The following is a 12010-nucleotide window of genomic DNA, read 5'->3' on the forward strand; positions in this document are numbered from 1 at the left end:
GATGATTTGCCTCATTTACTCACATGCTAGAGTGGCCCTTCCCACAGCTACCATATCTCGTCAATTTCAGGGCAGATTATTTTGTGTGGTTTTTACATTTGAATGCCTCTGATATAAGACTGTATCTTATAATCATCGGTTTGTCATAATTTAATTAGCAATGTTTTCTTTTTTTTAGGGGTTTATCAAATAATGGTGTATCTCACAATCAAGGGTGTTACGTAGACGAAATATATGACTATTCTTACAGAGATAACATGATCGTAAGCAGGAGTCATTAAGGGGTTAACAAGAAAAGTGAGGGAAGGCAGGGGTTGCTTTGAAATCAGATCAGGCAACAAAGAGATGGACTGTTTCATTTTCTTGCACCTTTCAGCTGCTGAGCCTTACCTGGATATTTGGATTCTGCCCGTTGATATCGGCTTTGGAAAGATCTGGAAAGTTTGGTAGATCAAGGAGGAAAGATCTTGGACCATCTCTCTGCAATGAAGGGTGCCCAGCTTCCGGCTGGAATCGCTGTCTAGAGAGCGGCTGGTGTGCCGCCTGGTGGTCCGGATGCTCCCCGGGTGCTTCTTTGGAGAAAGGAAAGCTGCTTTCTGACGTAGAGTCACCTTCCAAATTGAGGTTATTCTAAAACAAACAAGAAAATGAACGAATAAATAGGGCACGATTTTAAAACATCACCCTTAGCAGTCTATTAAATTCGGGAGCAAGGAAAATTGCAGTGGCTGGAATGAAGCCAGGATGGTATTCCCAACTCATTTTCATTCCCCTGTGGTTTAATTTCTCCATCTTCAATAATTGAGTTATAAATCATCGGGCAACTTCTTCCAGCCTGCTTCTTGGCAATTTTCTGAAGGTAAATGAGTTACGGTTATGTATTCAACATCAACACAAAAGTACTATTTTGAAGGACAGTAGGTCCTCATTTAGAATTGAAATCAATTATGGCTTCCTTTCACAGCTTCAACTGATTAACCACTCCGGCTTAAGTTATCATCCTATATAGTCCAGAGTTTGTTTCTTTGGTGTGGGTCATGGAGCAAAAGATTTGACCAAACTGAATAAAATACTTGAGCCAAATCATTGATTATATGCATTCATCCATTCACTCATCTCTTCTTTCCTTCCTTCCTTCTTCCTTCCTTCCTCCCTTCCATCCATCCAATCAACAAATGCCAACCACATGCTAGGCACAGGAGATACAGCCATAAGCAAGACAGACATGGGCCCTATTCTCTTGGAGTGTACATCTAGTTGAAAGATATAAACAATAAATATATGGAGAAATCAATAAAATCAGATCAGAGAGTGGTGATTGCTAAGAAGAAAAGAAAGAGGGAAATGATAGAGAGCAGCTGGGGACACTGTTAGGTAGCTAGGGGATGTCTCTGAGAAGGTGACATCTGGCACGAGACTTGAACAAGAGAAGAAGGCATCCTGCAAAGATCTGGGTGGAGGACATTCTAGTAGAAGGAATAACAAGCAAGACAGTCCTGAGGTGGGGATAAACATGGCTCATTTGAAGGACAGCAAGCAGGCCAGTGAGGCTGGTATGGAGCGAAGGAGGAGAGAACAGCATGAGATGAAGATGAAGAGATGGGGGTAGCTGAAAAACAGTGACAAAATGGCATTCTAAAATTTTAATGTCTTTATTCTGAAAAGTGCAAGCCTGTTGTTTTCCCCAGCTGGTGAAAAATGTCTCTATTTAGTTGTCACTTGGGGGGAATTTTTCCAGTGACTGAAAAGTGTAGAAATTGCTGGACTTCTTTCCCAAACCAGCCCTTCTCCTCGCATTCTCTCTGGACCTTGTGTTGGAGGCTCCCTCCATCCCTTCGGGGATGGCATTTTCATGTTTACTGGTGGAGGGAGATGTGAAGATAGAATTTCACCAACCCTTGGGTCCGTGGTTAATGTCCTTGTTATTCTTGGGCATGTTTTGGGGTTTGGAGTGTATATTCCAGCACACTGTCTCCACACGCACTCCCTGCCCCCCACCACAGTGCTTCTGACCCAGCCAAAGGGTTATGTGTGGTATCAAAACACTCCTGACGCTGAGTCCACAAGGTCAAGCATGGACTGAGGACGAAACTCATGCAACAGATAAATATCTTCTTAGAGGGCAAACATGATGGGAGGGATTGTTCTGTATCTCCAACAGAAATGGGACTGAGGAATAAACTCGCTGGTACAGAAACCAGCTTTGTGGATGTTCCAAGAGGCCAAGAAGAGGATTGGGGTAGACGGCATGTCTGCGGTCTCCTCTTTAAAACATGAAGTTGAAGAGGGTTTGCTGAATGCTCTCAGCATGTTTTAGCTTGCCCTCTCCTTCTGCCCAGGAGATGTGGGTGGGGAGAGTGTCTTGGTTAACCTTTTCAGCCACCTTTCTGCCATAGTTTTTGTCTCCTGGCACATCCTCTTAGAGGGAGTTGTCCTGGCTTGAGAGAGAGAGAGAGAGAGAGCACACAGTACATGTCTTTCCTCAACATAATAACTATCACAGCCCAATGAGAGATAACTAAATGTGATTGTTCCCTTGCTTTTCCCTAACCCTAAAACTCCCCAACAGTGTTAGTGAGGACAGTGGATTCTCAAGGAAAATTTCTTGCGCAGGATTTGGGAATGTAAGTCTCAGAAGGGGGCCAAGATTTGCTTGCCAGTTGCTTGGGGGATCCCCGGCAAACCTAGCCCTAACTGCACTGTAGCAACTGGGAGTTGCTCCTTCATTGGGTTAAAAATGAAGCTCTCTTTCTTTTTCCCTGTGATGAAGTACTCTTTCTCCTACTGAACATACTTTAGAAGAAGAGATAAGAAATGTATTTTTGCTGCTATTTGGCATTTTGCTTAGATAGCTGATAAAACAAGAATCGCATCTGATTGGTTTCTTGATCTGGCTCTGGAATTTTTCCTGGTACGCAATACTCCACCACAGAGTGATCCTGGCTCAGCCATGGACCAAGAAAATCCTTCAACGTCTCTGTGGCTCAATGATCCCCCATGTAAAACAGAGCAGATTCTATGGAGAGTCCTGCATCCTCCCAGCAGGATGGGCAAGATAACTCAGGTTGGGCTGATCTACACATGAAAAGAGAAGTAGAGAGTCAGGCGATTGGCTGGACAATTCAGGCCACAAGCACCTCTGCCGGGAAGAGACTGGGGCTAAAGTATGTTTTGGCTTGAGTTAGGCATGCAATTGTGGCCTTTCTCCATCTTTCTCCAATCCTCCCTCTCCCCGCCCGCCCTCCCCCACCCTAAGCTCAGTATTTATAAAGGACTTGGAAGATGGGAAGTAATAAGAAATGCTAATCACATTCTCTGACTATTGAATTACTCTTGCACCTCTACCAAAACATATTTATCTAGAAAGCCTGGTTTCCTGCAACGGCATGCCCCCAGACTCTTCAGAAACTGCAAGTCCTAGGATGGGGAAGGTATCTTAGCATGGCTCACATAACATGAAACTACTTTATTCAATCAATCACAAGATTCTGGAGTAGCCATTATTTTGATGGTATAGATTTTAAATCTGGGGTGGGAGATGACAGACTGGATCTACCAATAATGCAGGGAAAGGTCTTTTCAGCCTTTCTTTTTTGCTGTTCATCCTCACTAGAGGATGTTTTCCCATTGATTTTTAGAGAGCGTGGGAGGGAAAGGGAGAGACAGAGAGAGAAACATCTATGTGAGAGAGACACATCAATTGGTTGCCTCCGGCACATGTCCCCACCAGGGCTGGGGATGGGGCTTGCAACAGTGGTACATGCCATGGCCAGAATCGAACCCGGGAGCCTTCAGTCCGAGGGCTGACACTCTATCCACTGAGCCAAACTGGCTAGGGCTTTTCATCCTTCTTAAGGACACACTGCACATTTTTCTTCCAGAGGTCCCAGTGGAGGTCTTCGCTGATGGACAGCACTCATCTCTCACCAAGCTCACTCACTGGGTGTTCCACTTAAATGATACTATCAGAGTGAAGATCCTCAGGAAGTATGTATCTCAAAGTAAAGATTTAAATAGTTTGTGCTTTACTCAGGAAAGCAAACATCCTTTCTTGAAGACAATAGCTTAGGAAAGCCTAAGAACCAAAGGAAAAAAAATGCCACCGTTCTTCCCAAAGTGCTGCAGGATTCATTTCGCCTAAATTCAAGTGACATGAGGGGGGTTTGCTTAGTTTAGGAAAATATTTCTTTACCCACAATGTGTCTTTGGCTTGACCTTTAATCTGTGACAGTGCTATGGCTCCAGTAGCAGTGTTCTCTCTGCAACTCTAATTTGAGAGCTGTGACTGCCAATAAAAAGAGAAACAGAAGAACTGAGGCTATTATATGGTTTCTACAAAGGCACTGTTCAAGTGATGAGGTCGTTGATGCACAGTGGCCAAATTATCCAGCCACTGCTGATGCTCCCCTTCTCTGTGCATTATTTTACAGCTTATTCTTATCGAAAATAGGAATAAGCTAATAATAACATAGGCTTCATGCTCATGTATGTTGCCTTGGATGGCAGTATTGTGGCAGACATTGCGATTGCCTACCCAATATGCATTCCTCCCATTCTTACTCAGTGTTTGTTTAGGTGACACAGTGCTGGTTAAAACTATAGTTCCCGGCATCCAATGCAGCCAGGGGTGACCATGTGACACAATCCTGCCCAATGAGGTGTAAGTGGAAGGTGCTGGATGGTACTGCTAAATTGGAGGCAGAGTCAGTTTGCCTTTCACCTTTCTCTCTTCCACCTTCTCCTGCTTGAAATGTGGATATAAATGCTCGAATGGAATGAGGATGAAGTCTGAAGGGAAAGATGGAGGGGCCTGGGTCCCTGAGGGCATTGTAGAGTCATTATACCAGTCATGGAATGGTGATCTCTGAACTTCTTTTACCCCTATCATCAACACTAATGTTAACCTTGACAATGTTATAGCACCAGTACCAGTTTCTTATTGTGACTCTAACTCTAATTTGACTATCAATAAAAAATGGAGAAGCCCTGTTTAGCTAAGTGACTCAAGGTGGAGGTCTGTGCTGTTGGCAATGGGACACAATCAACCAGCTGATGAGGTACTGACAGGGCAGTCAGTGAATCATGGTGAACTTCACCATGGTAGCCAGGCTACGGATGCTCAGCTCTGCTGCTAACTTCCCTAATACCCTATGCCAGCTCGGCCATCTATACCCTTATCCATACACATTCAGAATCTTCTCACTGTTCCAGCCTCTAGACATTGCATTACTAGACATTGCAGTGTAATATTTCCTTTCATTTGTCCTAAAATACTATGATTAAATTTCAAGGAGTTCACCCTTGCTAAAAGGAACCAGAGCTCCTTGGAAAAATAAATGGCTGATTCCACAGCTTGAGGTGGAAAGTATAGGCAATACTTAATTGGAAAGGAAGCTTTCAGTGACTAACAGTGTCCTCTTTAAAGAACTCAGGAACCAGCTTAAAGAGGCCCCGCTGCATAAAGATTAAACAATTTGGGTCTCAAAACAAAAAGTTTGTGGTTGACTAGCACACACTGAATTGATGAAAACCCCTGAGCCTACTCACAAAAGAGAGAAAGACAGAAAAGCTATTTTCACCATTCAAGGTAGGAATGATAATACTCCTTACTTTGAACATTGATATTAAAAAGAAAGAAAGGTTTTCCCAAGGAAATACTATTTGAACTGAGACTGAAAAGATGAGTGAAAGTGAAGCAGATGAAGAGAACAGAGCAGAGGAGGGTGGGCCAGTGAATATTGTGTGTGAACGGATACGGCGGGTGGCGGGTGCAGACTCCCCAGGACCTGGAATGCCCTGGTACAGGGACCCAAAGGATATCAAAGCTGGAATGGAGTGGGTGGTAGGACCTAGGTCACTCTGCTGTCTTAGTAAGAGATCACTGAGTTAAAGAATATAAATGCCAGGCCCAACACGACATCTCGACCCACCAGCCGTTGATCTGAAAACTTCCTATCATTGCGTGTTGTGACTTTTCCACGAGGCCACCACTTACCTGGTGGCATTCCCTGGGTATTGGAGGCTTGTTGAAGCTGTCCGTGCTGGGATCTCTTCCCTCCTTCGCTCTCAAAAGCTGGCCTTAAGTACCCCTGGGAAAGCCCCGCCAAGATGAACTAAAAGAGAAAACCTGTCATCTGTAGACTGAGTACAGTTTTTAAGATGACAAGCCCAGGTGCTTTATTGTTGAAGTCCTTTCTCCCCAGGACTTTCTCCCCATCCCTGGCCCAAGACCAAGGATGCCCAACCACTGCCTTCAGCCACTGCATGAAGCTGCTCATTTTGGCTATCCTTGTGACCAAGGTGGAGCACCACAGCCACATCAAGGTCAAAGCGGTTGCAATGGTCAGCATTCCCAGCTAGTCATTTGGCACTGACAGAGGGAGAGGGAGGGGGTCCTTGGAGAACCAAGCCACAGGACAAATTAGGGTGATCAACTCCAGGGGTGAGACCAAGTTGGGAAAGAGGCCATGACATTCATCTTTGGGAAAAGTGCGTTAAGCATCATTGTCTCATTCTGCAGACCCACTCGCCCTGTTCTGCAAACAGCAACCAAAGGCTGGTGTGTGAAACAGGCCTGATCGGATCACTTCCAGAACCTCCAGAAGAGGCACAGACTAGCAACAGTGTAGCCGCCTAGGACAGTTTTAGTGCTTCTTAAAAAACGGCTGTGGTAAGTATTCCCACATTAGCACAACCAGGCAGACTTCTTGGAGGCAGACGGGATGGTGGATTTCTTCTGGAGGCTAAAGAACAGGCCGTATCTGCAATCTCAAACCCCACACCCTCCAATTCCCCAAGCTCAGGAGGCACCCAATAAGTACTAGTTGATGATAATGATGGCCACAGGCCTAGTTAGATTTTATTTTAATTAGACTCAGGCTATAGGCCTCATTACCCCTCATGTGGCTTTTATGTGGGATTCTAAAGAAAAAAAAATCCGGAATCCTCTATTGAAGATATTAAAGAAGATATTATTAGCAATGCTTTTGGTCTCATAGACTTTGAACAACAAACAACAGAGATTATAATTAACGTCACTGCAGCCTCCCTCCTTAAAACATACTAACAATATAGCTAATTAGCAATATGTCCTCATTTGGGGCTGGACATCTGCATATTATTATCGACAATGCTTGTTTCCTTTTTCCAGATTAAAGGAAGCCATACTGCACCCAGGCATATGGCTGCTCCTTCCACATTAAAACACTCTGTTTTCTTCTACCCACGATAAACACTCAGGGCTTTATCTGTGCCGGGCATCGATTTTTGTCTGGAACACTTCCACATGTCTAAAAATAAGTTCAAGAATGCCATTGGTGGTGTTTCAAAGGGAAGAGCAAACGTTTCTCTGTTTGGGGAGATAAAAGAATAAAAGGGCACACTGATTATCTTTACACATGATTGGGGAGCAAGCGCCCCTAGGAAGAGACAACCAGGAGAGAGAACAAAATGAATTGCAGACCATAAAATCTGCTTCCACAGGGGGCACACTTGTTCTGAGGGCTCAGGGCCGTCACGTAGGAGTGGCAGTAGGGGGTGGTGGAGGCTCGTTCTGCAAAGAAGCAAGCAGGAGCCATGGGGAGAACCATGCACTCTTAAATACACAGATGCAAGGTTGGCCACCTCCTGCGCTCTCCACCTGTGTGTGATGGCCTCACTGAGCAAATATCAATGGCTCTATTTTATAGGAAGGATGGGCATGCAAACTCCTGGCCGAGGAGAGATGGCCAGAAATGTGCTTTAGTCTTTGCTGTGGGAACCTGAAGCCAATTCTGGGAGCCAGTGACACCGGCACATCATGCGTCAAGAATGCAGGAGGCTTGCGTCTTGGTTGGCCATGGAGCCTTCTGTGACTAATAGCTGAGGAATCTCTCATTAGAGTGGCAGAATGTATCATAAGAATGTTTATTTTAGGGCTTGGGAATGACCCTGCTTATGAGCTCAGTGGACACTTTAGAAGGAATGAAGAATGGTCAACTCCTTGCATTTGGGCAGGGAGCTGGTTCACAGGGGAAGGGGCCACTAGTGTGGGCCACCCAGCCCTGTGCTTCTTTCTTAATTGAAGGCTCTGGGGGCTGGCTGACTAAATGGGAGTCAACACCCCACTGGCTCGCCTGGGATACTTCTGTAAACAGCTTTGATCTTGAAAATGTGTGGATTATTGGTGATTTTTCAAGTTGTGCTTTCTCCACTGCTGGCAAAGAAAACAGAGGGGGAAGTCTCCAGGACCCATTTCCTTTATGTCCTGTGAGGCTAAAGAATGAACAGAAAAGAAACATGAACTAGTCTTTCAAGTCTAAGAAAACATGTAAGAAGTAGAATACAAGGGTGGAAAGCCAAGCTGGCCAAAGAAAACTTTACTCATCATCTAAAACATCTTTGTAAATGTAAGAGGCTGAAAAAAATTGTATTTTCCAGAACTCTTCTCAGGGGAAATGGTGGGCTTGCCTAGAAAGAACACTTTAATAGATCTCCTGGGGTGTGAGACAAACCCTCTTCAAGAGTGTGCTAAGGGAGGGCTTTGTCTGCTGTGAGGGGGATCTGAATTTGAGGGCAGAGCTAACTTGCTCTGGGCTATAAAGTACAGGGTGGCCACCAGGGGGCCTTGGTCCTTGCTCCTTGGCCATGTAGAGCTCAGCCTCCTAAATCAAACTGTGAGCAAATATTTCAGAACTATGGATTACTGAGGATTTTTCAAGTTGTGCTTTCTCCATTTCTGGCAAAGAAAACAGAGTGGTAATTACCTGGGACCCATTTTCCAGCACTCAGTCTGAAGAGGCACCAAATCATTAGCGTGCCTAAATGGCTCAACTATGTAAGTCCTCTCTTGATCAGAGGGGAGTGTGTCGAACAGGACGAGGACAGATCCTGTATCTAATAGATCCTGAAGCTAACAGATTCCGTGTCTCCCCACATGGGGTGGGGGGCACCCAAGGCCTAGGTCAAGGCTGGTGTTCTTCTGTTGGAAGGCACAACCAGGAAGGCAAGCAAAAGACTATGGGATGGCAAAGTTCAGAGGTTGACCTGGGGTGGGGTGGCCCTGGGGACCCTTGCCCAGGTTATTATTTTAACTAAGAAGATGGATTTCCCTCACCATCTCAAATCAAGATCCCTCGTGAAACCTACCACAAACCTCTCTGCTCTAGCACCTCTAAAATAGGTTTTAAAGTGAGCTGAATCCTGGAAAAGGGCTCATGGGATTGTGGCAGGGGACCGGGCCAGGTGGTCTGAGGCCTGGGTCTCCGTCCCAGTGTTATGCTTACCCAGTTTTGTCAGCTTAGGCATGTTATTGCACCTTTGTACCTGTGTTAGATTGGTTTGTAAGAGTGTCCATTAATTCTCTCTCTCTAAATGTCCATGCCTTGGGTAGCTGCTTCCCACAGTCTTTCCACTTGGCCGTGTGACTTACCTTGGTCAATAACAACTGTAAGCACAGACAAGTGCTTGTTCTTTTGGGGGCTTGCCTGTTTTTGTTGCTCTTTGGAGTCCTGAGACTACTGTGTGAAAAGGCCTGGGCTAGTCTCCTGGGTGATGAGAGACATATGAAACAAGGACAATCTACCCCAGACCATCCAGCCAGCCAATGACCAGTCACTCAAATGGAGACCATCTTAGACGATCCTAGATCGTCCAGCCCCAGCTGAGCCAACCCAGACTAGAAAGGCCCGCCGACCTGACCCATAGAATCATGAGGAATAATAAATGTGTGTGGTTTTAAGCTAACACATTCTTAATGGTTTGTTCACAGCAAAAGCTAATTGATACAGGACCTCAGTTATTTCTCCTGTAAAATGGGCCTGGTGAGGAAGAAGGGGAACTGCAGAAAACCTCTCAACCCACCAGTTCTGACACCTCTAGAGACATTGTTCTGGAGAAATTATTTTCCAACAATAAAAATCACACATACACCTGAATGCTGAAAGCATCAAAGTGAAGATGGGGAGATTAAACAAAACCTGATAGTTCTAAATACATGAAATGTAACTACTGTCTTCAATGACCAGAATTATACCTTCTCCTTTCTCCTGTCCTTCCACTCCAAGTTGGGTAGAGTCTGTTTGAACTCCACCTCCACTCCCTCAACACACACCATTTCTGTCATTCACATGTGCTGTTTTGTTAACAGTTCCTTGACAGTTTTTCAAATATTCTGAGTGGAGCTTTAACAGTTCTCCCTCACACTTTCATGAGGCACCTGTACAGCCCTATGGGCCACCAGAAACTAGTAAGGCTCCTTTATTAGGGAACCCCTACTGACACCATAAAACAATTATAGACCTATCATAGACCAACTACGACTTGAGGTGAAGAGAAAGCTGTAGCCACCAGGACCAGTTCCCTTTCCCATCTGCCTGTACAGATTGTTCCTATTTGGACTGCTATTCTGTTCTCTCCATGGAAACTGTTTGATCTCTGCTTGAAAAGCTGGCAGCCCCGTCGATGGGACTGTGGCCCTTGGCTGAGCTTGGCTAAGCTTCTTTATTCATGGTTGGGGTGCTTGTTCTACTTGTGGGTTCACTCAGCAAACACTTACGGGGTGTTTGCTTTGTGCCAGGTGTCTGCTGGAATGAGACAGTTCAAAAGCACATAACTTATTAAGACAAACTCTCCAAAACTTGAAAATAATGCAAAAAGATGTTGGCAAGTTTATCAGTTCATCCTGGGGCACAGTATGCAGGCCTGTCCAAGATTATTTAATTCTCTAAGAGAACGCATGTACCTTTCTTTCACTTATTATTATTATTATTATTTTAAAAATATTTTTATTGATTTCAGAGAGTAAGAGAGAGAGAGAGAGGGAGAGAGAGAGATAGAAATATCAATGATGAGAGAGAATCATTGATCGGCTGCCTCCTCACGCCCCACACTGGGAATAGAGCCCACAACCCAGGCATGTGCCCTGATCAGGAATTGAACTGTGACCTCCTGGTTCATAGGTCAATGCTCAACCATTGAGCCATGCTGGCCTGGCTCACTTATTATTTATTACTAGAAGCCCAGTGCACGAAATTTGTGCACTCGGGGTGGGGGGTGGGGGTCCCTCAGCCTGGCCTGTGCCCTCTCGCAGTCCAGGAGCCCTTGGGGGATGTCTGACTGACAGCTTAGGCCCATTCCCCTAGCTGTCAGTCAGACATCCTTAGCGCTGCCCGGAGGCAGGAGAGGCTCGCCAGCTGTGAGCCTGGCTCAGGGCTTCTGGCTGAGTGGCACTCTCCCTGTGGGAGTGCACTGACCACCAGGGGACAGCTCCTGTGTTGAGTGTCTGCCCCCTGGTGGTCAGTGTGTGTCATAGAGACTGGTCGTTCCGCTGTTTGGTCGATTTGCATATAAGCCTTTTATTATATAGGATTGATTAGGGCCCAGACTAAAAGTTACATGCTCACTTATAGAGTTTTAATCCTGTAGAAATACAAATGTTTTTGTCCAGTTGAAACAATAATTCATTAAAAGTTCTTGTCAAAAGGAAAAACATTGTAACTATGTGAGATGCTGAATGCTAACTAAATCTATTGCAGTGATCACTTCCCAATACATACATATATTAAATCATGATGTTGTGCACCTTAAACTTATGTGATGTTATATGTCAATTATATAAAACTAGAAAGAAAGGAAGCAATAACTCAAAGCTTACTGTCTTATAGCCTACAGGACATTAACCAGTTTTGTTTCCCGCTTACAAACTTACTTCCTCATGATTTTCCCAACTAATTTTATAAATATCTGTTCCTCAAATGCTCTGAACTGGCATTAGCATCTTCCTAGTTCCCTGGTTAATTAAATAAACCTTTGGCATGTATTCATTTTACATTTGCATGAGACAAGTTTTTAACATGATAAAAATCCTATTTGGATAGGCTTTAGTCTTCAAAGACTTCAGACTCCAGTGGGGAAGTTAGGAAGTGCTCACACACTATAAAATGCAAGGTAGAAAGCGGGAAATTCTTTAGCAGGACAAGGAAAGTAAAACCAGACAGACTCCTAATTATGATTTCACAACTCACCATGTACT

General features: G+C 44.7%; 1 protein-coding gene across 1 annotated transcript in view; it reads right to left on the reverse strand.

The window, feature by feature from the left end:
- The window catches only part of ISM1 (isthmin 1), a 72081-nt gene that overhangs the window by 24682 nt on the left and 35389 nt on the right, over positions 1–12010 (reverse strand). Inside the window, exon 2 of the mRNA XM_070421441.1 lies at positions 391–630. Coding sequence (XP_070277542.1) covers positions 391–630 — 240 coding nt within the window. The remainder of the gene's footprint in view (positions 1–390; positions 631–12010) is intronic.

This window comes from Myotis yumanensis, unplaced genomic scaffold (genome assembly GCF_028538775.1).
Source record: "Myotis yumanensis isolate MYYU_CA2020_CCGP unplaced genomic scaffold, mMyoYum1.0.hap1 SCAF_7, whole genome shotgun sequence".
In the NCBI taxonomy this organism is placed as follows: domain Eukaryota; kingdom Metazoa; phylum Chordata; class Mammalia; order Chiroptera; family Vespertilionidae; genus Myotis; species Myotis yumanensis.